Source organism: Phyllostomus discolor, chromosome 2 (assembly GCF_004126475.2).
Source record: "Phyllostomus discolor isolate MPI-MPIP mPhyDis1 chromosome 2, mPhyDis1.pri.v3, whole genome shotgun sequence".
Lineage (NCBI taxonomy): Eukaryota > Metazoa > Chordata > Mammalia > Chiroptera > Phyllostomidae > Phyllostomus > Phyllostomus discolor.
Window position 1 is genome coordinate 216,934,391 of NC_040904.2, and position 26,268 is coordinate 216,960,658.

The 26,268-nt window shown below is 70.7% G+C and overlaps 2 protein-coding genes across 11 annotated transcripts in view; both read right to left on the reverse strand.

Annotated features, from left to right (window-relative positions):
* Nucleotides 1-558: 558 nt before the first annotated feature.
* On the reverse strand, nucleotides 559-6,728 carry MAPK11 (mitogen-activated protein kinase 11). 6 transcript variants are annotated; one of them, XM_028532560.2, is made up of 12 exons: nucleotides 6,396-6,685; nucleotides 4,129-4,258; nucleotides 3,969-4,027; nucleotides 3,779-3,890; nucleotides 3,670-3,699; nucleotides 3,523-3,570; nucleotides 3,306-3,420; nucleotides 2,898-2,972; nucleotides 2,692-2,771; nucleotides 2,328-2,406; nucleotides 2,056-2,229; nucleotides 559-1,720 (listed from the first exon to the last, which is right to left on the reverse strand). In XM_028532560.2, the coding sequence occupies exons 1-12, from the start codon at nucleotides 6,509-6,511 to the stop codon at nucleotides 1,638-1,640; spliced, it is 1,101 nt and encodes a 366-aa protein (XP_028388361.1). In that variant the 5' UTR covers nucleotides 6,512-6,685; the 3' UTR covers nucleotides 559-1,637. The 6 variants fall into 6 exon arrangements, with proteins under 6 accessions (XP_028388361.1, XP_028388362.1, XP_035875677.1 ...); XM_028532561.2 differs by having other exon boundaries at nucleotides 2,898-2,969; nucleotides 6,396-6,681; XM_036019784.1 differs by having other exon boundaries at nucleotides 6,338-6,439.
* A 464-nt stretch (nucleotides 6,729-7,192) lies between these two features.
* The window catches only part of PLXNB2 (plexin B2), a 30,885-nt gene continuing 11,809 nt past the window's right edge, over nucleotides 7,193-26,268 (reverse strand). For 3 of the 5 annotated variants that reach the window (XM_036019774.1, XM_036019773.1, XM_028531840.2), the window contains 36 exons: nucleotides 22,856-23,945; nucleotides 22,443-22,625; nucleotides 22,226-22,354; nucleotides 21,312-21,412; nucleotides 21,080-21,206; nucleotides 20,595-20,748; nucleotides 19,751-19,865; nucleotides 19,542-19,650; nucleotides 19,358-19,459; nucleotides 18,870-18,959; nucleotides 18,525-18,609; nucleotides 18,270-18,430; nucleotides 18,001-18,149; nucleotides 17,769-17,877; nucleotides 17,515-17,651; nucleotides 17,144-17,314; nucleotides 16,679-16,808; nucleotides 16,354-16,581; nucleotides 16,057-16,233; nucleotides 15,832-15,971; nucleotides 15,511-15,611; nucleotides 15,188-15,417; nucleotides 14,924-15,105; nucleotides 14,571-14,637; nucleotides 14,292-14,438; nucleotides 13,914-14,070; nucleotides 13,684-13,784; nucleotides 13,508-13,592; nucleotides 13,234-13,388; nucleotides 12,889-13,049; nucleotides 12,665-12,812; nucleotides 12,246-12,310; nucleotides 12,055-12,130; nucleotides 11,672-11,746; nucleotides 11,451-11,593; nucleotides 10,711-11,273 (listed from right to left, as the gene is read on the reverse strand). In XM_036019774.1, the coding sequence (XP_035875667.1) occupies nucleotides 11,489-11,593; nucleotides 11,672-11,746; nucleotides 12,055-12,130; nucleotides 12,246-12,310; nucleotides 12,665-12,812; nucleotides 12,889-13,049; nucleotides 13,234-13,388; nucleotides 13,508-13,592; nucleotides 13,684-13,784; nucleotides 13,914-14,070; nucleotides 14,292-14,438; nucleotides 14,571-14,637; nucleotides 14,924-15,105; nucleotides 15,188-15,417; nucleotides 15,511-15,611; nucleotides 15,832-15,971; nucleotides 16,057-16,233; nucleotides 16,354-16,581; nucleotides 16,679-16,808; nucleotides 17,144-17,314; nucleotides 17,515-17,651; nucleotides 17,769-17,877; nucleotides 18,001-18,149; nucleotides 18,270-18,430; nucleotides 18,525-18,609; nucleotides 18,870-18,959; nucleotides 19,358-19,459; nucleotides 19,542-19,650; nucleotides 19,751-19,865; nucleotides 20,595-20,748; nucleotides 21,080-21,206; nucleotides 21,312-21,412; nucleotides 22,226-22,354; nucleotides 22,443-22,625; nucleotides 22,856-23,932 (5,529 nt within the window). In that variant the 5' untranslated portion in view covers nucleotides 23,933-23,945 and the 3' untranslated portion in view covers nucleotides 10,711-11,273; nucleotides 11,451-11,488. Of the gene's footprint in view, nucleotides 7,750-9,383; nucleotides 9,395-10,710; nucleotides 11,274-11,450; nucleotides 11,594-11,671; nucleotides 11,747-12,054; nucleotides 12,131-12,245; nucleotides 12,311-12,664; nucleotides 12,813-12,888; nucleotides 13,050-13,233; nucleotides 13,389-13,507; nucleotides 13,593-13,683; nucleotides 13,785-13,913; nucleotides 14,071-14,291; nucleotides 14,439-14,570; nucleotides 14,638-14,923; nucleotides 15,106-15,187; nucleotides 15,418-15,510; nucleotides 15,612-15,831; nucleotides 15,972-16,056; nucleotides 16,234-16,353; nucleotides 16,582-16,678; nucleotides 16,809-17,143; nucleotides 17,315-17,514; nucleotides 17,652-17,768; nucleotides 17,878-18,000; nucleotides 18,150-18,269; nucleotides 18,431-18,524; nucleotides 18,610-18,869; nucleotides 18,960-19,357; nucleotides 19,460-19,541; nucleotides 19,651-19,750; nucleotides 19,866-20,594; nucleotides 20,749-21,079; nucleotides 21,207-21,311; nucleotides 21,413-22,225; nucleotides 22,355-22,442; nucleotides 22,626-22,855; nucleotides 23,946-26,268 lie in introns of those variants that run through there. The other 2 variants (XM_036019772.1, XM_036019775.1) reach the window with 2 other exon arrangements.

A 26,268-nucleotide genomic window follows, 5' to 3' on the forward strand; every position in this document is an offset into this window, starting at 1 on the left:
CTGAAACCTGGTAACCACACTGCCCAGGCCCCTGGAGATTCAGCTCCCGGGTGGTCCCCACCCCCAAGGCCCAGGGTGTGGTGCGGAAGGTCCCCATCCTGGAGACACTCTGCCCAGCACTCCCTGGGGCCAGGCCCTCGCCACCCACCCTTGCTGCTCAGCCTGTGCTGGGAGCTGAGGGGGCCTCTCCCCCTTAATCCGGGAGGAAAGCTGTTCTCTCGCCCCGTCCAGCCCCAGGCGAGTCCCAACCACCCCTCAGCTGTCCCCCACCACACACAGCCTCCCTGGCCCCTGAGTGAAGGGGCAGGTCCGGATCTGACCTGATGCAGGTGGATCTGCGGGGGGCCGTCACAGCCCGCCCAGCCCCACAGAGCCCCCTGCCCTGGGGGGAGCAGGGAAGGGGCTGAAAGACGGCTGCTTGTCCGACTGGGACCTAAGGGACCTGGCTGGTGCCGGCGTCTGGTGCGGCTGGGCCGGCTGGGGGTGTGACGCACGGAGACCCGGCCGCCCCTCCCGGCGGCGGGAGGGCAGGGCAGCGCCCGGCGCCGGGACACGAGCTGAGCAAGAGGAAACCTCCTTTACTGAGACTCCGGAGCAGGCACTTGACAGTCTGACCCCCCGGGGGCCTGCGAGGTCGGAGGTCACCACCCGAGGCCACACGTCCAACACCTCTGGAGCAGGGCCTGGCCCAGAGGTCGCGGGTCAGCTCCATCCTGGAAGGAGGGCAGTGCCCCGACTCCCGGCCGCAGGGCCAGTGAGCGGGCAGAGGCGTCTTCACCAGCTCCCGGCCCGGGTCCAAGGCCCAAGTCCAAGTCCGCCTCAGTGGGTGCCAGCCCCCCACGCCTCCCCCCACCCCCTCGCTCGCCAGCTCCCCGGCTGGCTGGCTCCGCGCCCTGGTGCTTGGGACCCCGAGGACAGCGCCCTGCCTGTGGTTCCCGTGGTTGCTCCTCGCCCACCTGAGCCCCTCGAGTGGGACACAGCACATGCCCCGTGACATCAGGCCCTGGGGGAGGGGGGCATGCAGCTACCCCAGCTGGGGCCTCCTGCTGGCCACAGCCACTGGCCCTGGGCACTGTCGCCTGCCTTGACATGTAAATGCCGGGAACACAGATGCCACACAGCTCCGGGGAGCATGTGGCTGCAGGAGGAGTCCGTCTCGACACTTCGTGGCTGTCGCCACCCTGCCAACCCCCAGGGAAGACCCTGTCCAGCTCTCAGGGCTTTGGGTCTCAGCATTTCTCAGGGTAGCCCCCCAGTTCCGGGCTGAGCAGCTTGGACCACAGACACTCCACCCTCTGAGTCTCCAGGGGGCCCTGGTCCCAGTGCACCACCTCCCAGAGACAGCCCACGGGGCCTGAGGTCCGGAGACAGACACACTGCCCGGGGGACCGGCCCCTAAGCATCCAGGCCCTCTACGGGGAGGTCCCAGGGGAGGCCCTGGTTGTTGGGAGGTGGGAGAAGGGCCAAGGACACGCTGTCCCTGCTCCTCCGCCCACGGCTTGCACAAGGGTGGGCACACGTTCATGCGTTCACACGTGTGCGCAGCCTCCCACAGGGAGCAGCATGCAGACCGGGGGTCCCAGGACAGGGGTCGAGTGGTGGGGGGCAGCCCCCCGGCAGCTGAGCTCCGGCGCGGCTCACTGCTCGACGACGTCCCGGCTGCCCGGCGGCTGCGGTGGCTCCGGGGGCTTGAAGCTGAGGACTTCCTGGTAGGTGAGTTCTGGGGGGTGAGGGGAAAGGTGAGCTCATGTTGCTGCCGCCCAGTACTGCCCAGCGCTGTGTGGTGCCAGCCACCCAGCCCAGGCCCACCACCTGCTGGGGCTGCCGCATCTGCCCACGGCCCTTCCAGAGCCTGTCCGGTGCTGTCCCCACATTCTGCTGGCCCCACCAACCCCATCTCCGTCTGCCGCACCCTGGAGTGGGGGGCATGCTGTCCCCCTCCCAGACCACCCTGAGGATGAGCAGGACACAGGGGACGCCCGGCCTCCCCGGGGGGGCAGCCCTCGGGCCCCGGGGCCCCACCGCCCCCTGGTCCGGCCGCCCTCCCCGGCCCACCCTTCCACTCCTCCACGGAGCGCTCCTTCTCCTCCACGCTCTCGTCGTAGGGCTCGGCCTCGGGCTCGTCGTCCGGGTCGTGGTACTGGCTGAAGTAGGCGTGGGCCAGCGCCTCGGCCGCACTGACCCTCTGGTCGCTGTCCAGCACCAGCATCCTTCCCAAGAGGTCCACGGCTGCAGAGCGGCCAGGAGAGCAGGGGCCGGCAGGTCAGCTCCGAGTCCAGGGCCAGACGCGGAGGGAGCCCAGCCCCCGGCCCGGGGCCCGACCTCACCCAGGGGGTTGGCTCCGTGGAAGATGCTCCTGAGGTCCTTCTGCGGCATGGGGGGCAGCGACTGGAGGTACGTCCGGGCCTGTGGGCACGGGGGGCCTGCGGGGGCTGCTCCCTCCCTCCCTCCCTCCCTTCCTCCCCTGGCCCTGTGCCAGGCCGGGGCCACCCCCCCCCGGCCCAGGGCACTGCTGTGGGTGCTGCCATTTTGCCCTCGCTGTCCCTCAGGCCCGGGAGGCCTTCCCCGTGCCCCCCGAAGGGGCCACCCCGTCCCGCGGTGGCCTGGGCTCCCCACAAGGCGCCGGTCCCCACCACACTGCCCTTCCTCCAGAGCAGGGGGGCCTGGCCACCCGAGGAAGCGGTGACTCACATGTTCCGACGATATCTTGGCCAGAACCTCAGGGCTGGGCGTGCCCACCACCTCCATGATGCGCTTCAGCTGGTCGATGTCTGCCCGGCTCAGGAAATGCCCGCTGGCCAGCTTGAACCCTTCTCAGGCCCCCAGACCCGCTCTCGGGAAGGCGGGGCTCCTGGCCCGGCCCCCCCCCCCCCGCCCCGCCCTGGGGCCAAGGATACAGTCGCTGCCCGGGAAGAGGGCCTTCCCCTGGAGGAGCTCCGCCATGATGCACCCCACAGACCAGATGTCCACTGCTGGGGGCGAAGTCTCCATCAGTCTGCCCCGTCCCCCGCAGTCCCTTCTCGGGGAACTGGGGGGCTGCCTGGGCTGCGCCAGCCCTGCGGGCCCAGTCGGACCCAGCCCCCCTCCCCCTCTAGATAAAACCCTGGGCAGGGGGAGGGGCTAGCCCAAGACCACCAGGCTCTGCCCCTCTGAAGGTCAGTTTCTGAGTGCCGGCCCCAGACTGGGGGACCCACGAGATTGGAATCCCCCATCCTTGGCTTTGCCCCCCCGGCCCCGCCCCACTCCTGGCCTCAGGATGCCTTCTGCCCCGCACCCGGCCCCCCCACGGCGCAGGGCGGCGTCACCTGTCTGGTTGTAGTGCATCCAGTTGAGCATGATCTCAGGGGCACGGTACCAGCGGGTGGCCACATAGCCGGTCATCTCCTCCTCCGCCTGGCGGGCCAGCCCGAAGTCCAGGATCTGGGGCCAGCACCCGGGCAGGCGGGCGGTCAGCGGCCCCAGGAGCACCTTCTCCGCGCCCTGCGCCCCTCCCCCCCCCCCCCCCCCCAACCCGGCACTCACCCTGAGCTCGCAGTCCTCATTCACTGCCACGTTGCTGGGCTTCAGGTCCTGCAGGGTCGGGTCGGGGTCAGGGTCAGGGTGGCGAGGGTGGGAGCACGGGAGGAGCGCAGGCGGCCCGGCGGAGCCCGGCCCTCGGCCCGCACCTACCCGGTGGATGATCCCGGCCGAGTGGATGTACTGCAGGGGGGAGACGGAGGTCAGGTTCCCGCCCCGACGATGTGGCCGCCCACTCGCCCGCCCGCTGGTGGGCGCCCACCTTCAGCCCGCGCAGCAGCTGGTACACGAGGAACTGGACGTGCTCGTCGCTCAGCACCTGGCACTTCACCACGTTGTTCAGGTCGGCGCCCATCAGCGTGGTCACCAGGTACCTGGGCCGCGGCAGCGTCAGGCCCCCGCCCCGCTCCGCGCCGCCCCGCGCCGCCCCGCCCCGCGCTCGGGCCGCTTACACTTCGCTGAAGTCCTCTACGGAGGTGGCCGGGGTGAAGACGTCCAGCAGCCCGATGACCTGGCGGGAGGGGTCAGGATGGCCGAGCGGCCCAGGCCCACCCGGCGCGCATGCGCGCCCCCGCGGGGAGCCCCCCCCCCCCCCCCCCCCCCCCGGCTCACGTTCTCGTGCTTCAGGTGCTTGAGCAGCCGCAGCTCCCGGTAGGTCCGCCTGGCGTGCACCAGCGACTGGAAGGGGCGCGACAGCTTCTTCACCGCCACCTTCTGGCGGAGCCGCGTGTCGTACGCCGAGCTGCAAGGGGGCAGGCGGGGCTGCACCAGCGTCCGGCCGCCTCTCCTCCGTGGGGGCCGGCCCTTTCCGCCACCCCTGCCCGCCCGCCCTCTGCTCCCGCGGACCCCAGGGCCTGGGCCGCGGTCCAGGCGCCGCTCAGCGCCCCCAGGGATGGGACGGTGACCGGCAGTTCCTCTGAACCGCCTCCGGCCCTGCTCCTTCCTCGAGAAGCTGATCGCCCTCCAGCCCACCCCTGCACCCAGGCCCTCCCAACACTCAGGGCCAGCCCGCCCCACCTGGGAGCCCCCTGGCAGGACCCATGTCTCGTCCTTCCCCTCACTGGCTCTCGCCCCAGACCCAGAGCGAGGCTGGGGAGTCTCCACCGGCCAGGGTGGAAAAGACACCCCAGGGGAACAGCAGGAGCTGTTCCCACAGCGCTCGGTCCCCCCACCCCCATGGGCTAGGGGTCCAGCAGGCTCCTCCAAAGCCTCTGGCATCCCTGCTTGGAACAGCGAGGAACCAGGCCACAGGACACATCCAGCAGGGGCGGTGCCTGCACCCACACACCTCCCCCCGCCTGAGCCCCAGCGCGCCGGGCCCCGGCCCTCCACCCCCACAGCCACCTCCTCCTCACAGGGGACCCCGCAGTCACTGGCACCATCTCAGAAGCAGACAGCCCAGTCACCCTCCCACCCCCCAGTCCCACTGCACCCCCCACCAAGAGTGAGCTGCACCCACACAGTGCTGGGAGCTGCCCCTGCAAGACCAGGGGTGCTCGTGGGCCCAGCTGGGGGTGGAGGAAAGCCTGGGGCATCTGTCCCCTACCCCTCATGGACCACCTGCTGGGGAAGGTCCAAGTCCCCCCGGGGGCGGGGAGTGGGAGTGGCCCCTCAGACGGAGCAGCTGACCCCTTTCCCTGACCCTGGCCGTGCACCCCCGGGACGGCGGCATCAGAGGAACGTGGAAGGACCACGGGAGCCACGGCCCGCCCCAGGCGGGCGCAGCAGCGGACAGGGACCCGGGCTGCCCTCGGGAAGCTCACGCTCCCAGGGACAACCCCCGCCCCCACCCTGCCCAGATGCAGCTGCAGCCAGCACTCTGTCAGGCCTCCCTGAGGCCCTCCCCGAGCCCTTGGTGTCTCAGAGATGAGGACAGAGGCCTGTGGCTGCGGCCTGCCCGAAGGGGCCTGCCTGAGGTTCCCAACTGACCAACCAACCCCAGGATCAGGTGGGATCGGAACCGCTGGGGCCTCAGGCCCCTGCTCCAGGCTCCGGCTCCAGGCCTCAGGCCGGGCTCGGGGAAGTCCCCTTCTTAACCCTCTGCCAGAGCCTGGGACAGTGGTGTTTCCCTGAGAGCCTTGGCACCCCCACCCCCATGACCCCTGCAGTGGACAGTGGCCACCTGTCACTGGCCTTGGTGAGAAACCCACTGGGTGCTGTGGGAGGGGGGACCTCTCCGAACACCCACACCCACCATCAGCCTCAGGTCAGCATTCCAACCGACAGCAGGACTTCCTGCAACCACCTCACCGTGAGCCCCTCCGGCCTCGGCACCCCCCAGGGCAACAGGCCGCAGCCAAAGGAAGGGCGGACCCTCCTCCCCGCCTCCAGGCTGTGTCCTCCGTCGGGGCCCCAGGACCTAACTGCAGGGCTGTAGTCAGAGCTCTCTGGCTTGGAGAAAAAATGGGGTGGGGTGTAGAACCCCCGAAGGACTGTAGGGGTCACGGCAGGCGTGTTTTCTTAGCCTGAAACCCCATCTGAGTTCCCAGGCAAAACAGGAGCGGCCTGAGGCCATCCTAGGGGGAGGGTGTTGCCCTCAGCCCGGGCTTTTCTTTCCCCCCAAAAAGCAGACCCACCCTACGGAGGGGCATCTGCCAGAGCCCCGGGCTGCCTGACCCTCCTCCACCAGGAGCATTTCAGGGGCGCGCTCAGACCTTCTGGCCCGCGAGACCCGCCCTTTCCCCCCGCCCCGCGCCGTGACGCCGCAGGATTAGGGCCTGGTGGGGGACACTCGGGAAAGACGGGGCGGGAGGACGACCGGGCGCGGCGTCTGGTAGGCAAGTTTCCCTCACGCTCCCCACCCCCCATTCATTCCACCGACCTGCCAGCCGCGCAGAGCCCGGGGTCCCGGCCCCCGCCCCGCCCCGCCCCGCCCCTACCAGACGGAGCCGTAGGCGCCCGAGCCCACCGGGCGCAGCCCCCGCAGTCGCTGCGGCACCTCCCACACTGTCTTGTTCAGCTCCTGCCGATAGAAGCCGGCGCGCGGGCCGGACATGTCCGCCGCGCCCCCCGCCGCGGCGGAGCGCGAGCCGGGCGCACGGAGGGCGGCGCACGGGGCGGGGCTGGCGAGGGGTTCCCGGAGACAAGGCGGCTTCCTGCCCCTCGGAGGCGCTGCCGAGCGGAAACCAGCCCTCCTCTCCCCTCCCGGGGCGGTCAGCGGGTGTGGGGGAGGCGGGGGTGGCCAGGGCCCCACGCACCTCCCCAAATATCCGTCCACGTCCGGTCCCGGCCCGGGCGCCGCGGGTCCAGGCCGCCGCCTCCACCTCTCTGCCCCACTCCCGCCCTGCACCGCCCCCCCCCCCACCCCCGCCAGCGGCTCCCATGAAATCAAGATGCCAGTGTGCACCGTCGCCAACATGGAAAATGGTCCCTAATGCAACTACGCACCGGCCGGCTCGGGAGGGCACCTCTACGGTGGGCAGATGGAGCCACGGGTCCCGGGCGGCCGTTCTGGCCGTGGTGGGGCGCGGCCTCCGGCAGCCCCTCCCGGCTCCGATGGCGGCCGACCACCGGCGTCTCCCGGGGCAACCGTGACCGCCCCGCCAGGCCCAGAGACCTGCCCTGTCAGGACCAGGGACAGCGCCGCCGCCAGGGGGCCTTCGGGGTGTTGTGCCCACAAGAAACTTTCCCCAGATGGATCGTCCTCGGTGCCTGGCATCCTTCCTACTTCTGCAACTGCCCCCCTCCGCTGTTACCTCCTCCAGGAAGCCCACCCTGACGTGCCTGGGTTCAGAGGAGCCCCTGTAATCAGCGCCCGCCCTTCCCCAGGGGCTGCGAGCTCCTCCCGCCCCGCGCTGCGCTCTCGCGGTTCAGCCCCCACCAGCCGGTCTGCCGGGCGCTCCCGGCTCCCGCTGGCACATCCCGCTGCGCAGTGGAGAGAAACGCCTCCTGACCCCCGCCCTGGGCTGGCGGAGAGATGGAAACACACTAAAGCCTGGGTTTTTATGGAAATCACCTGATTTGTAAATGTGGACGAACAAATGAGAATAATGCATGCCAAAGCAGAACCGGGCAAATGGGCACATCGGACAGAGAATCTGGACCCAGCGGGTCCGGATCCGGGGCAGCGGGCCCTGAGTCCCAGCCGCAAAGGCCACCCTCGCGTGACCTCGGCCCAGTCCGGAGCCGGCCCCGCCACCCCCGCCCCGGCTCCAGTTTCCCCTCCGGGAGCGGGGTCCCTGCCCCTGCCGCGGGCTCTGGGTCTCCTGGAGGGCCCCGCCCTGGGGCGCCCTTCTCCGGCGGCTAAGGTTTTGTGCGGAGTTAATGAGGCTTCAGCGAAAGCCGGGGGAGGGGCGGGAGCGGGGCCCAGGCTGTGGGAACCGGGCCTCGCGGCCGCCGGGAGACCAGCCTTTGTCTGCACCCCAGGCGAGCTGGCGCGCGTTCCCGTGGCGACCGGCACCGCCCCTGCGCGGGGGTGGGGCACAGCGATGCTCTCCCAGGGGTTGGGGTCTGCCCATCCAAGGGAAGCCCCTCCGGGGCCTCCCCGGAATCCGGGCGGTGAGTGCTCAAAGGTGACTAGAGTGGGGGGGCCTCCCTATGGGGCTCAGGGGTCCTCCCCAGCACAGCTCCTCCTCTTCGCGCAGTCTGCCCTGGACACACCCAGCCCAGCCTGTGAACCGGCCCGGGACAGACAGGCGCCCCTCACTGCGCTCCGGGGAGGGCCCGGTTCTAACCGCCTGGGAGTGACCAGGGAGAGTTTCCCCGGGGGTTGGCGGCAGGGAGAAGCCCCCTGGAGAGGTGACAACGGACAGTCCTGCCTCTCAGGACAGAGTGTGACTTAAGGGACTGCAGGAGGGTGGCCCCACAGGGGGCTGTGGCAGACTGGGGGAGGCCATGGTCAGATTTCGGAGTTTTGTTTCCTGGGGGCACTGCTGGACATTTTCAGTGTCACGCAGGCCACCAGGTGAAGGCTGCTTTGTCTAGGTGAGAGGACTGGGCTCGGACTGGCGGCCGTGTGGGGCGGGGCACCAGCCAGGTGTCGGGGGAGCACAGGGGTGAGTGTGGGGGGCTGGGAGAAGGGCCTTCTACCCAGGCCTGAGCCCTGGTCTCCCCCACCCTCTACCGGGACTCAGTGTCAGCCCTGAAGGTGGAGAACCCAGCCCTTTCCCCCATGTCCACTGTCCCCTCCACTGGTCCAGGTCGCCCCCTTTCCAGCCCCTCACCAATCTGGTTGTCCTTCTCCCTGAGGTTCACCTGAACTCCCTGACGACGTGCTGATCCGCCTGTTTCCGGGGAGGGGGGCCTCGTGCTCTTAATGAGCAGTGGGGTGTAGTGGGGTGTGCCTGCAATGTGGACGGGGAGGTCCAGGTTGCTGCTGGCCGCCTCACCAAGGCCAGCGTCCTGACCACCCAGGGCTGGCCTGCCCACCCTGTGCCTCTGAGCTGGGCCCACGAAAGGACAAGCCCCTGGATCCTGTCACGCACCTTCCTCCAAGGGGGAGCCCACCTGGGGGGGCCCTGCAGCCCTTCGCCTGTCTCCAAGCTTCAGGGTGGAAGGGGAGGTTCTCACGGACTCCCCCATCTTCTCGCCCAGCTGCCCAGGCAGGAGCAGGCAGAAGTGGCCTGCTGGGGTCCGGTCTGGAAGCCAGGCCTCCAGCCCCCTTCCAGCTCAGCACTCCCGGACAGCCCCCTGCTCTGACTTCCTGCCGCGCTGGGTGTCTGCGAAGGGGGGACCCAGTGTGGACCACAGCACAGCCGTTGCAGGGGTCCCCGGGGGGCTTGTCTGCTGTTTGCCCAGTGCCCTTCCTTGTGGGGGCACCACCCTTGCTCCAAGCGGCTTGACTGTGGCTGGGCAGCCGGGCACCTGACCCAGGCCTCCCCCTGCACACCCCCCAGCCACAGGAGTTTGCCCCAGGCGGAGGAGTCCCTGCCTGGCGCTGCTTGCTGCCCAGGACAAACCAGCAGGTGTCGGGAAGAAGGTCGGACTTGTGAGCAGCGGTCCACCCGTCGCTGCAGCTGGACCACCTCCTGTTCCAGAGCCATCAGACCCCTTTCTGCGTCATTAGTATTCGTTTTAATCCTCGCTGGAGGATATATTTATCGAATTTCTAGAGAGAAATATCAACGGGTTACCTCCCAAAATTGCCCTGACCAGGGATCCGACCACGGACTGAACCCACAACCCTCTGGGGTATGGGATGACACTCCGACCAAGTCACCGGCCACTGAAAGGTCGCAGGTTTGATTCTTGGTCAGGGCACATGCCTGGGTTGTGGGCCAGGTCCCCAGTTTGGGGCACAAGAGAGGCAACTGATCCATGTGTCTCTCTCTCCCTCCCTTCTCCTGTCTCTAAAAAGTAAATTGAGTATTTAATAAAGCGACCCCGAAACACACTGATGGTGTGTGCGAGCATGCACACGTGTGCCCAGGGGCCACAGGGTGGCACATTTTATGCCTCCTGCCCTACATGGGACCCAGGGGCTGGGAGCAATGCTCCTTCCCCCTCGCCAGATTCCCAGACAAGCACCAGCAAGGTGCCACCTGCTCTCAGGTCCAGAGCCCTTGAGCCCTACTCAGGCCCTGAGTCACCCTGGGGCGGTTCACGGGACAGAGAAGCCCACCCCAGTGGCCCCACAGCCTCAAGCAGGGGGACGCAGGGCCCTCTATCATGGAGCCACCCCAGGGCCCCATAGGTTCTGCATACAGTAGGGGCTTACTAAATGTGCACTGGATGGAGCATGCCTCTGAGGTGCCCCCACCTCAGGGAGGAGGAAACAGGTCCCAGGGCTTAGGGGGGTTTATTCGGAGATGCCACCAGTGAGGGTCTGGCTCTTCACACCCGCACTGCGGCCTGGGGCGGAGCTCAGTATAACAAGGAAGACAGGGATGTTGTGGCCACCAGGGGGTACCCTAGCCAGCCCAGCCCCCTCACTACCCCACCTCCTTGCACCCCTCTGTCCCCATAACCTGTTCCAGGATCATTTCCAGGCCCAACCTGCCCCAGCTCCTCTCCACGCCAGAGGCCAGACCTCTCAGCCCTGGACCATCCTCCAGGGTGGACCCCACTCAGCTCGTGGCTGTGGGGACAGTGGCCTCTGCACACCCCACCCCCGCCCCGGGCCTGGTCCAGAGGAACTGGGGGGGGAGGGGAGTAAGGCCACAGCAGCCCACCTGAGGGTGGGGTCTCGGGTCTGAGGGCCAAACGGCGTCTGGGGCTGTGGGCTGGACAGGCCCCAGGAAGAACCCAGCCAACCAGCAGAATGAAAAACACAGCTGTATTTGATTTACAATGAACAAGATTTACAAAAAGGGTGGGGGGGTGACCTAGCTGAGCTGCCGGCCCCCCAGACAGGGCAGAGCCTCCAGGACAGCCTGTCTGACAGGCTGAGGCCGGGCCCCCCAGTCTGCTGGGTCCCCTCTGGCCGCCTGGGCCTCGACGTGTGACATCCAGCTTGACCTTCGAGGTGAGGCCGGCGGCGCAGAGCCCGCCCGGGGCGCCGCGGCCCCGCAGAGCGGGCCAGGTGAGGTCAGGAAGGCATCGTACCGCGTTTCTCCTCCCGTCTGGGCGGGCGGGCAGGCGGTCTGGGCGCGAGGGCCTGGGGGCTGCAGGCACTCAGACCCCGGGAGAGGCCAAACCCACGTGTCTGAGGCGGCTGCTGGTGCTTGTCGGGAAGGGGGCTGAGGCCCGACCGCCCCTGGCGACGCAGGCGGCGCCGGGGGCTAAAGGCACATTTGCGAAGAGCTCAGGGGACTCCACTCGGAGACGGCGCCCGGTGCTGGTTCCTCGGGAGGAGCTGGTGCTGGAGGGCGCGGGCACTGCTGCTGGGGGAGAGACGCCGCGTGGCTGCCGACGCGGAGGCGGGGTCCCCTCCGCGCACGCGCACCCACACGCCCCGGGGGGCTCCTCCGCTGCCAGCGAGAGGGAGGGGCGGGGCCCACCACCCGGGGCTCGTCGGTCGGGGCCACGCAGTGGCGGCGGCGTCCGGCATCACGCACCTGCGCCCCGACCGAGACCACGTGGCGGGGCCTGGAGGTCAGAGGTCCGTGACCTTGTTCTCGAGTGCGGCCGCGATCTGCTGCAGGCGGAAGGCCAGCTGCATCTTCTGGGCGGCAGGGTCCTCCTCCAGGGCGTTGATGATCTGAGGGCGGCTGGTGTCAGGCGCCGGGTGGGGAGGGGGCTGCCCGGCTCGGCCCCCCCAGAGGGCGGGACCACCTACCTCGTCGTAGTACTTCTGTGTGTACTGGTAGAGCTGGTGCAGGGCCACCAGGGTGTTCAGGGAGTCCGTGTGCGCCTGCGGAGGGGGCAGCGTGACCCAGGGCGGGGGAGGGCAGGAAGCTGTCCCTCGGCGGAGCAAGCCGTGGGCCGTGACAGGGGGCGCAGGCAGACACAGCGCCACAGCCTCACAGCACGCAGACGCCCGGGGCAGCCACGGCCCCACCCACGCCGCTGCGTGGCAGGCATGGCCGGCTTTCAGCTGACCGACCCCCAAGTGCACGCGTGGCCACGTACAGGCCCCGGCCCAACGGGCCTCGCCCCCCGCCTCTCTCCTGGGGGCAGGACACCCCTCACATCTGCTGCCCGAGGGAGGGCCCCCCTCACCCGGGAAATCTCCGCCAAGTGTGTGTTCATGTCCTGGTCGCTGACTTGCACCATCTGCCGGATCCCCTTGTAGTAGCTGCGGGAAAGGGCGGGTGCAATGGGTGCCGCAGTCCAGACCCAGCGCTGCCCAACAGGGTGCTGCTCCGGCCCGCAGGGTGGGGGCGGGGCGGGGCGGGGGTGGGGGCACTCACTCCTCCACCATCTTCTTGTAGGTGGAGATCTCCTTGGCGTAGAGCAGCTTGTTGCTGGGGGAGTCCTGCGGAGGCAGAGCCGGGTGACGCCCGGGCCAGGGTGGGCTGGCGGGTGTCCCTGCCCACGGGCCCTGAGGGAGCAGGGCCCCACCGCTGGGGAGCAGGAGGCAGGACCCCGCCCAGCTGGACCTGACCCGCGCCCCACACCCCACACCGACATCGGTCTTCATCTGCAGTAAAACTCGGTTTCTCCCCACGGAGGGAGAAGAGGACCCGTTTACCCGGCACCTGCCGTCTCCTGGGCTCCAGTTCCACATGCGCAAATCCACACCCAAGCCAACCCCCCCGCCCGGCCCGGCCCCGCCCCGCCGCGGCTCTCCCGTGGGCTCCGCCCCGGCCAGGCTGCCGGGCCCACTCACGCGGCTCAGCTTGTGCTCCGTGCGCGTGCAGGCGTCCATGAAGGTCTGCGCGATGACGGACAGCGAGGCGTCCACCACCTCGTGGACGTGCACGTCGAAGATGAAGTGGGGGTTCTTGAGGATGTTCACCCAGAACCGCAGCGGTAAACTGAGGCAGAGAGACAGCGGGTGAGCGGGCCCCGGGACCGCGCGGCGGGCGGGGGGCGGGGCAGGGGGGCCCCCACCTGTTGGTCTTCCAGATGTGGATGGTGTCCTCGTCCCTGATGTCGTGCTTCTCCGCCTGCTCGTCCAGGAAGTCGAAGAAGTACTTCACGGCGGGCGGCACGGCCAGGCCGGGAGCCAGCACGCTGTGGAAGAAGTTGTCCACGAACTGCTGCAGCGTGCCCTGTGGGGGGAGGGGGAGGGGGAGGGCTCAGCGCTCCGGCCCCGCCCACTGCCCGCTCTGTGGGGGAGGGGCTCGGCGCTCCGGCCCCGCCCACTGCCCGCTCTGTGGGGGAGGGGCTTGGCGCTCCGGCCCCACCCACTGCTGGCCCGCAGCCTGCCTGCCTGCCCGCCCGCCCTTTGCCCACCTTGACGGAGAGCAGGCGGGTCAGGTAGATCTCCGTGATGGCCTTGGTGCGCTCCTTCTCCTTCATGCTGCCGCGCTTGGACTTGCCCTCCTCCACCTCGTCCGCCGGCCGCACCAGGTGCCACACGCGGTTCTCGTCCTCCAGGAGGGCGTGGCCTGTGGGAGGGCGCACACCGAGGGTCGGCACTGGAGCACCGGCCCCCAGACGGCACCTGGGGGTGGATGCTGGTCCACGCCGAGGGGTCAGACACAACAGGCAAGAGGAGGGGACTCACGCTCGCCGGGCAGGTCCTGCTGGCTATCCTCAGGCTGCTGGGAGACCCCCACCTTGGACAGGATGAGGGTGGCTCCGTCCCGGACCTGGGGAACACAGGCAGGCGGTGAGGGCCCGCCCGGCCCTGCAGCCCTCAGGGGTCCACCGGGAGCCCGGCCCCCAGCCGCCCGCACTCACGTTGTAGTGCATGAGGGTGTTGATGCGTCTCCACCGGCCCTCCCGCTGGGAGGTCAGGTCCAGGTCCGACAGGATTTGGGCGGTGGACCCAGGGCGCCACTCTGCGGGCGACACAACACGGCCGAGCTCCTGGGACCCGGCCACAGCGCGCCCGGCGGGGCCCCTGGGCTGTGCCCCACCCCCCGCCCACCACCGGCGCGAGGAGCGGGGCACAGGGGGCCCGTGCTCACCGAGGACCACGCTGTCTGCCTTGGGCCAGCGGGAGCACGGCTGCGTGCGGTACACCTGGTCGATGATCTTCTCCTTGACCTGGGAGATGGTGTCGCAGTTGAGCACCTTGACGGGGACGGCTTCTGCCCCTTCGTCCTGGACGATCACGTTCACCGTCTGCGGGGGGGGGGGGGGGGGGGGGGGGGGCGGGGGACGACATGGGGTGAAGGACCGGAAGGCGGGTCCAGAGCTCCCCCCACACACCCTGGCCAGCCCGGCCTCGCCTCCCTCGCGGCCCTGGCCCCGCGGGCGTGCCCTGGCAGCGCACGCAGCACACGCCAGCAGACGCCCTCGGAGGAGCCCGGCCCCTCCCATGCGGGCAGCGGGTCGGGGCTCACCAGGGGTGCGTACTCCACGTCGTCCCCCAGCAGCCCCGTGTCGTTGAGGGTGTACTTGGCCTTCTTCTGCACGGCGTCCACCGGGCCCTTCTCCACCTGGTGCTTGATGGCCTTGAAGAGCTTGTACAGAGGCTCACCAGCGCTGTCCTGGAGCAACATGGGCTGCTCAGCCTCTGGTGGGGGGCTGACCACACCCCCCCCGGGTGCTTCTGGACCACTGGCTATGGGGAACCCTCCCACCCCCCAGCCCTGACCCCCCGCCAGCCCCGTGGAGCCCACCTTGAGGTACTGGTACAGGCAAATAGACATCCAGTTGGACAGCATCCTCTCCACCACCGTCTCAGACCTGGAGGGGCAGGCAGGCCTGGCACTGAGGGACCCCGCAGTGCCCCTTGGCCCAGCTGGCTCTTCCGGCACCCAGACCAGCCTCCCTGGCCAGGCACCTGGCAGGATGCCCACGCCCAGCATCCAGTGATCAAGTGCCCAGCCCCCTCGTGTTGGGCATGTCGCCCTGTCCTGCAGAGGGCTGATGCTGAGGGGAGCAGTCAGTGACCAGTGGGGACGCTGCCCCTGCTGCCCCTGCCCCGGCCGGCACACGGGGCACTCTGCCTCCGCGCCCTGCCCCCACGCACCTGCGCAGCATCAGCTTGGGGTTCTTGGCAACCACGTACTGCTCCATGAGCTCCAGGAAGAGCGTGCGCATGATGTCGGTGTAGTACTCCAGCTTCCCGTGCAGCGCCACCGTCAGCAGCGAGGCAAAGTAGACCTTGGCGCGGGCCGAGAACTCCCGCTGGTTCTCCAGGGTGTGGATGAACTGTGGGGGCGGCCGGTCAGAGCCCCCCGTCTCCCGGCCCTCACCCCGCTCCCGGCCCTGGCCACCCACGCGGCCCGCTCACGTTGATGAGGAAGGACTTGCTGTTGAGCAGGTTGGAGAACTGGTAGAGGGCCTGCTCCACCACGGGCCGCCGGGACTCGGGGATGTCCAGCTTGCCCGTGATCATCACGTCCTTGTCGCCGTCCTTGGAGGGCAGGAAGAAGACGCGGTCGGTGTACGTCTTGTAGTCCAGCACGGGGATGCCCGCCTCGTGCACGTCGCTCGTCTGGTCCTCCATCTCGATCATCAGGTCTGGAGGGACAGGCCGCTGACGCCTCGCCCTCTACGGCCGCTTCCCAGGCCCCCACCCGGGCGCCCCTGTCCCTGCGTGCCCCGCGGCCGCACCCGTGAACTCCTTTTTGCAGCGGTCACGCACGCTCTCCTCCAGGCCCTCCAGCTGGGACTTGATCTTCTCGTACTCGCGCTCCGCCTGCTGGCTCTTCCTCCTGCGCACAGGGAGGCTCCTGGGACGCGGCCCGCGCTCTCCCAGGGCTGGGGGGGGGGGGGGGGCGTGGCCAGAGGGCAGAGTAGGAGCGGGAGGGGCGGGGCCGAGGCTGCGGGAGGGGCGGGGCCGAGGCTGCGGGAGGGGCGGGGCCGGGCCGTGGGGGCGGGGCCGGACTGTGGGGGCGGGGCCGAGGCTGCGGGAGGGGCGGGGCCGAGGCTCACCAATAGCAGTAGACGAACAGGGCGATGAGGGCTCCCATGGGCAGTATGACCAGCGGCAGGATGACACCGAGAGACACTTCGCTCGCACGGCTGTCGTACTCCACGCGACCCAGCACCCACTCCCGGGAGCCAAACTTCACCTGCGCGGAGCGGAGAGCTCAGCACGGGGTGGCTGGGGCCGGTGCGCCCGGCGCCCAGAGGCACAGCCCGGGGCTCCCCACGTACGATGAACTCCGGCAGGTTGAGCGTGGTGTCTCGCTTCTGCCGCCGCTTGGGAGGGGGCTGCACCTCCGGCGGCTCGCAGTACAGGTCGGTCTCCGTCAGCGTCTTCATGATGCAGCGCTCCGCACCCACGAAGGCCTCCGCCTCGTGCAGCGTCATGGCCTTGTTCAGGTTGGTGCCCTGCGGGGCCGGGGCGGGGCGGGCTCAGCACGACCCTCCCGGGAAGGACGCAGGCACACCCGGACCCGTGTGCGGCCGGCTGCCCAGGGCCCTGACCGCCGGACTGCCGCTGGCCCTCACCTGGGCGTGGATGAGCTTGTTGACCTGCTTCTTGACGCCCCCTGTGAAGTTCTTGAAGGTGGGGTCGGCCACGTACTCGAAGGCCCCAGCGTCACACCTAAGCAGGATGCGGTGCCCGTCCATCTGAAGGAGCACCGTGAGGTTGTAGGCCTCCGGCTCCTCGGGGACGGCCGGGGACAGGAACACAACCCTGGAGTCGTTGTGGAACGTGTACTCTGTGCCCACCACCTGCAGGGTGAGGCGAGGCGAGGCCGTCAGGGCCCTCGTCACAGGCAGGCCCCGCCCCTCCCCCCACCGGTCCCTGGCGCCCAGCTGCAGCGCTGACCGTGGTAGGTTCCAGGGGTCTGGCGTCCCGCTGGTGCCGCCAGGGCTGCAGGGGCTCGGCGAGGACCACCATGGAGAACTTCTGGATCAGGCTGAAGCCCTGCCCGGTCACATTGATGCTGCGGCCGCCGCTGTGGGGGTGGGGAGCGCCTGAGTGAGCATGGCTGACGCAGGAGGGGCCCGGCCGGCTCCAGAGCAGGCTCCCTGGGGGGCCGGGCCCCCCAGCTCCACGTGGGCCATGTGGTGGGCTCGGGATTGGAGCCCCAGACCCAACTCCTCCGGTTTGGGGTGCCCGCACCGGTCTCCGTGAGCGTGTGCCTGCCACAGGGCGGGGCGTGCTAGGAGCGCACGTGACCCTCCCTGGGCCGGCCTGGGGCCCGCCCGCCCGGTGTTCTAACAGGGAGCCGACCTGGGGGTGCAGTGGGGTTTCCCGGAGGCTTCCGGAGGGGGCGGGGGCGGGGCACACCTGACGAAGCTGCGCAGGGGCTCAAAGGCCTGCAGCACTGGGTTCTCGCGGTAGGTGAAGGTGATCCCGGCGCTGGGCACCTCGGAGCCCCCGTAGGAGATCTTCAGGGGCAGCTCCCCCAGGACTGCCTGGGGGCCGGTGACACACTGGAGCTGCGCCCCGAACTGCGTCCTGGAGGTGCGGGTGGCCGGTCAGTCAGTGCCACCCGCACGCTGGGACCGCCCGGCCCCAGATGAGGTCGGAGCCGATGGGCCAGGATGGCGGCGGCCCTGCCCCTCCCCAGGACCCACTCGGGGTCGCGGCCAGAACACCCCCTCCCCCCGGGGGACTGGGGCAGACCAGAGCTGCGCTGGCCCGCAGGCGACACCCACACATTACAAGGGACGTTATTGATGGTCACCCGCACGTCTTCCTCGGAGCCTGTGTCCAGGTGGGTGCCGTTGATGGTCAGTGTGGTGCCGCCCGCCTGCGGCCCCTGCCTGGGCTCCACGCTGAGGGGCTGGGGCTCCTGGGGGAGAGGGGGCGGCACTGATGTCAGGGCCGGGGCAGCAGCCCCACGGCCGACCTCGACAGCCGCGAGAAGGCGGCAAGGGCCCAGCCCGGTCCTCGGGCGCCAGGTACTCGCCTGGTAGGTGAACTGGACGTACGACGGCGAGCGGCCGAGCTTCCCGTTGACGTCCACCTCGACGCCCCCCGTGAGGGGCGCCCCCGCGGCCTTGATGGCGCACACGATCCTGGAGGGCAGCAGGCAGTGGGGGCGCGTTCTCCGGGGACACGGGTCTCCCCACCTGCTCCCGGCCTCCTGGGGTGGGGGCCGCCCCGACCCACGGGGCCCAGGCCACGGGCTGCCCACTCACCGGGTGGACACGGAGTACCGTTCTGGGTCAAAGGCGCAGTCCCGGCCAGCCACAGTGACCCTCTTGACGTCGTCCGCCTGGACCCCCAGATTCGAGCCCAGGATGGTGACGCGGATGCCGCCGCCCAGGGGGCCCGTCTCCGGCTGGATCTGAAACCGGCAGAGCCCGGCTGACCCAGCGGCGGGGCCGGCGGGGGCGCTGCGGCCGGGCCGGGCTCGGCTGGGGCCCCTCCCCGCTCCCCCCCCACTGGGCGCCCCCCCGCGGCTCACCCTGGTGACGACGGGGGGCGGGCACTCCGAGGTGGCGTTGCTGCACAGCGCCTCGTACACGCAGCCGCTGCGCCCGCCGCACCACACGCACTTGTAGGCGGGGTCGGCGGCCAGGCACAGGCTGCAGTCGCTGCGGCCGAAGGAGCAGTTGTACAGAGTCACTGCGGGAGGGGACGCCGGGGGTCAGCGGGGCCGCCCCCCACCTCCCTGCCCCGCCTCCCCGGGCCGACCGGCTCCGCCGCCCGCCCCGCCCACCTTGGAGCTTGCTGTCCACGTTCCTGCCGCCGTCGGACTTGACGTACAGGTGCAGGGGCAGCGTCTCGTTCCCGTCGTGGGTCAGCTGGGGGGGCACGCAGGGATACACTGCACTCTGCTGCCCCCCGGGCGCCAGCGGGGGACCGCGAGGCCCCCTTCTGGCCGAGGGGCAGCGGGGGGGGGGGGGGGGGTTAGAGCCGCAGAGACACCGGCGAGCACTCTGCTCCCGGAGACGGGAGCGCGGACACCCTGCCCGGCCAGCCACCCTGCTTCCTCCCCGCCCCGGGGGTCACCGGGCTGCCCCCGGGGCCCAGCAGCCTGCCCTGCCCAACCTGGGAGCCGTACCTTTGGGGTCCGAAAGAAGAAGGTTCCTTTCTCCCGCGTGCTCACCGGCACCTCAAACTTGAGCAAGTCGCTGCCCACGACCAGGGAGCCCTGCAAGGCCACGCACACGGGCACGCGGTGAGGACGCCGGCACAGGCCAGCCCTCCCCGCCCCACCGCTCACTGCTGACGCCGGCCCGTGCGTGCCCCCCACCCCGCCCCCGGCCGGCTCAGGCCCTCCCACCCCACGGACCACCAGGACACGGCCCACCACGGTCCAGGCCCGAGCAACGTGCTGCCCCACGTGATGTGGCACTACAGTGCCCGGCCCTTGGCCGCCCGGCCCACCCCCTCTCCTCGGTGCGAGTCCTCAAGGCCCGTCAGAGAGCCCCTGCGCAGCCCCGGACCGCTCCGCCTCCTTCCGTCCCCAGCACTGTGTTCTCGGAGCCGGGGGGCCCCAGCGTGCCAGACCCCGGTGTGCGGGGCGGCGTGGCGCGGAGGAAGCCCCACCTGCACCGTGTCCAGGTTCTCGCCCTGGAAGGCCACCTCCGTCTCGTGGTTCATGGGGACGACCAGCGGGCTGGGGTCCAGGAACTGGGGACAGCTGTCCTCCTGCAGAGGGAGGCTGGTCAGGTGCCACCGGGCCGTGGCCGAGCGGCCAGGCCCCCCCCCCCCCGCCCCTGCCGCCCCTCACCGCGTGAGCGTGCACGACGCCGTCCTCGGGGTTGCTGGAGGCCTCCTGACACTGGTGGGCCCGCAAGTCCCACTGGCAGGTCCAGCGGCTGCTGGCGCAGGAGATGCACCTGGGGGAGAGGGCGGCGGGGAGTGCAGGGCCTGCGGCGGGGCGGGCGGGGGCGCTGGAGGCGGGCACGCGGGGGGCGCTGGGGGCGGGCGGGCACTCACGGCAGGCTCTGCGCCAGGCTGGTGGCCTCGCGGCAGTCGTAGAAGGGGTAGCGGTGGGAGGTGAGGAAGACGCCGCTGCGCCGGAAGAGCAGCTGGACGTCCACGGCCACGTGGTCTGCAGGGGGCAGGCGGGGAGGGGTCAGGCGGGGCCCCGGGCACAGAGCATCTCCAGCGTGGCAGCCGTAGGGGGCGGGAGGGCCTGGGCCTGGGCCCCTGCCAGCCCGAGTCCTTGTCCACTCACGGCGCCCAACAGGCCGCCACGCACAGAACCTGAGCCCAGCGGTGCGGGGGGGCCCCGGTGTGGGAGGGGCCCCTCTGACGTGCGCCCGACCCCACGGCCTGCCACCCGCTGTCAGATGGCGGCTCAGGTGTCAGCACCCCCCCCCCCCCGGCCCCACCCCCCGGGCTCCAAGCCTCCAGCCTCCCCGTCCCTCCCTGCAGGGCTCCTCCGTGTCTGGGGCAGAGCGCCCGCCAGGTCCCTGCACGTCACTGCTTGGCCCCCGCCCGTCCCAGCGGACTCCCGTCCCCGGCCCTGAGGGCTCAGGGGACAGAGGCTTGGCGCCTGCCCCGGCCCACTTTCACAGCCCGCTGCCGCTGGGTGGGGGTGGGGGACGGCCCCGAGGAGATCTGGCAGAGAGGCGCGGGGAAGGGCTCAGGGGGCCCAGGGAGGGGTGGGAGTGCGAGGCCGCACAGCCCCGGAGGCTCAGGGCATCCAGAGCCCCAGCTGCCCTCGGGCCCCTGCCCTCCCTCGGCCGAAGCCTGTGCCCCCTGGGGACGGGGTCACGGGAGGGGTCAGTGGGCGGGGGAAGGAAGGAGGACGTGCGGGGTGGCGGGCGGGCCTCACCCTGGCCGGGGGGTGTGCTGGGCACAGTGCTGGTGGAGTTGCAGATGACCACGTCGCCCTGCACGAGGGCGGGGTCGGGCGGCGAGTCCCCGAAGCGGCACAGCAGCTCGTCCTCCTCGCCGAGGGCCGGGAGGGGGCTGACCGTCAGCTGCACCTGGGGGAGGCCGCGCCGGTCACGCCGCCCAGTCCGGACGCTGCTGCCCAGCCCCGGGGGCGGGGAGACCAGCACCCGCCCCGTGACGGCTTCTCCGGCAGGGCCCTGCCGGCGTGCAGGCCGGCCCCCAGAGGGGACCCCAGGACCTGGCCCCGTCGCCCCGCCTTCCCAGGACAGGGCACACAGGGGCTGGGGGGCTCCCCGGCCTCAGGCTCAGCACCCAGGGCCCAGGCCAGGAGCGAGATGCTGTGGGGGTCTCCCGCCCCCCCACCCCAGGAGCTGGGGCCCCAGCCCGGCTCTGCCCTGCGCCCCGCCACAGCCAGCCACACACCTCGCCCCGGGCCCGCCGGCTCATGTTCTGGGGGCGGGCCCCAGTGACCGTCACGCAGGCCTCCCCGCGGCTCCACAGCCAGTGTCCACTCTCGTTAGCCCGCGAGCACTCGGCCTTCCTGGTGCACCTGTGGGGGCGGGGGCAGCCTCAGCCCTGGCACCTGCCCACCCCGGGGCGGGGCCCCCCTCCCCGAGTCCCCAGGGTGGGCCGGGACCCCGGCCGCGGCGCTCACCGGCCCTCCACGATGCACCAGCCGCAGTAGGGGTCCTGGGAGCCAAGGCACTGGGTGCAGTTTTCGTAGCTCAGACACTCCTGCACGGGAAGCCGGAAGGCCTGGGGACAGCGGGGCAGTGAGCAGGGCCACAGCCACGGGGACGCCCTCAGGCCCCAGACTTCCCTGGGGCCACCAGCTTCACCCCCACCCATATCTCAGAGCTTTTATTAAAAGCCAGCGAGGCCCTGGCTGGCGTAGCTCAGTGGATTGAGCGCAGGCTGCGAACCAAAGCATCGCAGGTTCGATTCCCAGTCAGGGCACATGCCTGGGTTGCAGGCCACGGCCCCCAGCAACCACACTGATGTTTCTCTCTCTCTCTCTCTTTCTCTCTCCCTTCCCTCTCTAAAAGTAAATGAATAAAATCTTTAAAAAAAAAAAAAGCCAATGAGGGCTCCAGGCAGCGGCTGTGCACCGGGCTCCGTGTGGCCCCGGCCCAGTGGCTGCCTCTGCCTGGGACACACGGTGCCAGATCCCAGGAAGCATGGTGTGCAGGGTCCCACCACCCCACAGCCCAGGCCCTCCAATCCCAGTCCCTGGAGGGACCTTTGGGTGCTGCAGTTCTCTTGGGCAGCCCCCTGATAGGCCGCCCTGTGTCCCCACTGGTCAAGCTCACAGGGGCTGCAGGGGGCCTGTGCCGCTCTGTCCACCCTTGGGGAAGCCCGCTCAGAGCCCCGCCCCGTCGCTCCCACCAGGGCGGGGCTGGGGCGGGACCAGAGACACGGCACAGACAGGGCAGGGGCTAGCGACAGGGACGGAGACGCTGCCAGGACCCCAAGGAGAGGAGCATGGGCCCCCCTCATCCCGGTCTGCACCCCCAGGCCCGTCGCAGTGGCCTGGCCAGCAGGCCGCCCCTCTCGGGCCCCGAGCCCCACCTTGTCCTGCGTCATGGCGTACAGACTGGCCTGGTCTGCAGACAGCACCAGGTCCTGCTTGATCCTCTTGTTGATCTCCACGGGGATGGAGCCGTACTCCACAAAGCTGCCGTCTGACGCCAGGTACACCTGCGGGCGCGCGGGGGCGCGGGCGGCGTGAGGGTGGCGTTCTCGCGAGGGCAGCCCCTCCGGCCCCCGCCCCCACCCCGGGCCTCACCTTGAGGACCTGGCCGTCGGAGGTGCCCAGGAAGGCGATGGTGTGGCCGTTCTCAGTGGTCACGGTCACGGCCGTCAGGTTCAGGCCTCGGCGCTGCAGCACGGCCGTGGCGGTGAGGCCCTCCCGGCTGCCCAGCGGGTAGGGCAGGTGCTCTGAGCCGCACAGGAAGCTCTGGCTGGCGTCCTGCGGACCGTGGCGTCAAGAGCGGGCATAGACACCCCCAGCCTGCCGAGGCCTCTCCCCACCAGGGCTCCCAGAGCTTTCGTGGCCCCGCACAGGTCCCCGAGAACGGGGCCCTGCCTGCGCATGCCGACCCGACCTCAGAGACCCCGCCCACGTGGGCCCCTCCCTTGGCCCCCCCACGCTGGCAAGGGCTGGGACGCGCCCACGGGGGAGCCCCCGGGGCCACGTACCGGGCCGTGGCCACCACACTGGATGTCGCCGTGGAAGGGCTTGTAGAAGGTGTCATGGCCGGCCTTGGCGTGGCCCGTGTAGCACGCGTTGCGGTTGGCCTGCATCTGGGCGTTGACCTGGGCCAGCGGGAACAGGCAGAGGCCCGCACGGGGCCCCCCGCCTTTCTGCTCGTCCCTGGTGAAGACGGCGTAGAGCACCCTGCCGGCGCCCGACGTGGCCACCGAGGCCGCCAGGCAGGTGCTGAAGGGGGCGGCCGGGCCGCCGCCGTCCCCGGGGTCCAGGCACCGCAGGTCCATCTCCAGGTAGGAGTAGTAGTAGGGGTCGTCCTTGCACATGCGTGCCACCAGCGTGCGGTTCTGCGGCGGGTGCTTGTCGTGCTGGTTGAAGACGAAGAAGACGTAGAGGCCGTCCTCGAAGGCGGCCACGAACTGCTGGGCGTTGCTGGACATGTACCCGGCCTTGTAGGTGGCCTGGTCGCTGTAGGCCTCGAAGGGCTCCCGGCCGCCGGCCCCGTCCAGCAGGCGGGTGCTCACGATGACGCCGTTGTCGAACGGCCCGTTGCCTTTGCCCACGAACAGCAGGCGCTCGCGGCCCGGCTGCGGGGCGCTCACCAGCCCCACCGTGGCCACGCCCTCGTCGTTGCTGGCCACGAAGGAGCGCTCGCCGCTGCTGTCCTTGTAGAAGAGGCGCACGGACACGTTGCCCAGGGAGCGCAGGGCGCAGATGCCCTTGAAGAGGCTGCCGCACTCGATGAGGCGCGCCGCCGGCGGGTCCAGCAGCAGCAGCTGGTTGACGTTGTCGGTCAGCTTGGCCTCGTGGCACTGGCTGTGCTCGATGGGCGGCGTGCACTTCTTGTGGTCCAGGGCCGGGCCCGTGGCCGCCTGCTGCTCCAGCTGCAGGTTGGCGCTGAGCTGGTAGAGCGTGTTCACGGCCCCCAGGTACACCGTGCCCGACGCCTCATGCACGGCCAGGTGGTTCAGGTCCGTCTCGCTGCGGAAGGAGTCCAGCTTCCGGGGGGCCTGCAGGCCGGCGCCCGCCAGGCCCAGCAGGGTCAGGGCCCAGAGCCGCAGTGCCATCGTCCCCGGCCCCCTGTGGGGAGAGGGGCGGGTCAGGGAGGCCCAGCCCGGCGGGTCCCCCTCACGGGTCCCCCCAGATGCCCCCTTTCCGGACCCCACCTGCACGACCAGAATGCTGGCTGGGGAGACGCACGGCTGCCCAGCGTGCCCAGGCCCATCCCCACCTCCCACGAGCAGCCAGACACGGCCCCCGTCTCCAAGGACAGCACCCCCAGCCCTCCACAAGAAGCCCGCCGGGGAGGCTGCCCCGTGACTGGGGCCCCAGGGGACGGTGTCCCGGCCTCCGCCTCCAGAAGTCTCCTGGGCACACCCCCACGCCCCGTGACCCCCCAGGAGCTCCAGGTGGTCCGAGGGGCACCAGCCCCAGAGCGTAAGCCCTACCAGAGGGCCAGGCTGACCGGCAGCTGTGGACACGCACACAGGTGGACCGCACGCCCGCCCTGCACCTGACTCTCAGGCACACGGTGCCACCTGGCAGGGAGCAGACCGGAGCTGCAGCCTAAAGGGAGCTGAAGCTCATGCCTCTCAGACACGCCCGCCAGAGCCGCTGGGCCACAGCCGGGCCCTGCCTCCCGGACCCCCTCCCCCTGATGACCCAGCCAGGGTCCACTGGGAGCGGCCGAATCCACAAGGCCTAAGACCAAAGACCCCGGAGACCCCGGAGACCGTGGTGGGGGCGCCCCCTGCAGGGCGGGCAGGGCGAGACGGTGTGCGGGGGGGGGGGGGGGGGGTTCTGCCTGAGCACCGTCCCCTGCGTGTATTCAGGTCCCCATGTGTGTCCACACGTGAGGGATGAACTACTGAGGCCCAGGCTGGCCTAAGGGCCCCCGAACTGTGGTCCCAGAGCCCACCTCTCCCCCCAGCGTAGGCAGGGCCACCCTGCCCCCGGCCTCTTCCACCTGGGGCAGCCCCCCATGCCCTCACGCTCAGGACCCCATCTGTCCTGGCCAGAACCTCCGCACCAGCGCCCCCTGCTGCCCCCACAGGCTACCCTCTCCTGGGGCTAGCACCAGCCCCGGGAAGCCAGGCCTGACACCTAGGGCTGCCCCGCACAGGCCATGAGCTCGCTCAATGGAGGGTAAGGAGGGGCCAGCAGGGCCCAGCCTGCACCTCCCGAGTAGCCGGTGCGCCCCCTGCGGCCACCTCAGACGGCAGCCCCTGGGCTCACTCCTTCCCTCCAGGAACAGTCGCTCTCCCACTGCCCTTGGGCGGCGCTGTCCCCTGCCCGCGTCCATCCATCGCCTCTGGGAGCGCCCTGCGGCCCGGAGGTTTCCCTGGGGCACTGGCTGGGAACTGTGGCTGCTGCAGCGGACCCTGCGCCCCACAGCAAGTCACAACTTCCTTCTTCCCTTGGGCCGCCAGGAAGCCCCCGCAGCCCGGCAGCTGCCACCTCCGCACAGAGCCCCGAGCTGCCCCGGGGAGTTCAGCTCCTGCCCCACCACTGGGAGAGGACCCCCGGCGAGCCGGAGGGCGGTCCAGGAGGGGACACGGCAGGGGCCTGGGGAGGAGCCCCTGACGGCCTGCAGGCAGAGGCTGGGCGGGGAGAGGAGAAGGGGTCCCCAAAGGGGGGCAGTCGGAGGAGGGGCCGGGCAGGGAGGCGACTGTGGCTGTGCTCAGTCAGGACAACGTCGGGAGCCCCTCAGGGCTGTGTCGGTGGGATGGCCAGGCCTTCCGGAGGGGTCTCTGCTACCACCGCGGACGCTCTCTGGGCCTGGCTACCTGTCCAGGGTGGAGGGGGCGCGGCTGGGGAGATCCCCGAGACGGGGGCAGGGAGGCCCGTGACTCACACTCTGCTCGGAACCGGGGGACCGGGAGCGGCCCTGGACTCCGGGGCACCAGCTGGCCGTCACGCCGCGGGCCCTCCCGGCGAAGGGGAGGCCCTGCCCCCCTCACGTGCTCTCCTGGGTCCAAAGTCCACTCGGCGGCCAGGTGCCGCCAGGTCCCCCAGCCTTTGGACTGGGCTGGCCCTCCCCGCCCGGCCCCACTCACCCGAGTGCCCCCGTCACAGCGGCGACCCTGCCCGCTTGGCTGCCGGCTGCGGTTCTGGCCCAGGGAGCCGGGAATGAATGGAATGTTCCCTGGCCTGGGAGGGAGCCCTGGCGGCAGGGGCGGGGCGGGGGGTGGGGCGGAGCCAGCCCAGCCAGAACCCAGGCCCCCCCCACCCCCAGGCGGCTGGAGGCTCCGAAGGTCTCTCTGCGGGCCTGTGGGTCTGAAGCGCCCGGCCAGCGTGCGAACCTGGAGCCGACCAGTGGGGGGGCGCGGGGGGCACCCACCTTCTGGGAAAGCTCTCGGCTCTGGCCCGGGGCCCGCCCCAGCCTCACCGGCCCACACCCCCG

Coding starts and splice junctions, on each gene's coding strand:
- MAPK11 (XM_036019781.1), bottom strand. CDS start 6,511: ATGTCCGGCCCGCGCGCCGGCTTCTATCGGCAGGAGCTGAACAAGACA. Junction 2,772..2,897: donor CCTCTTCCCGGGCAGCGACT/GTATCCTTGGCC, acceptor TGAGCCGGGCAG/ACATCGACCAGCTGAAGCGC. Junction 2,230..2,327: donor CCACGGAGCCAACCCCCTGG/GTGAGGTCGGGC, acceptor GCCGCTCTGCAG/CCGTGGACCTCTTGGGAAGG.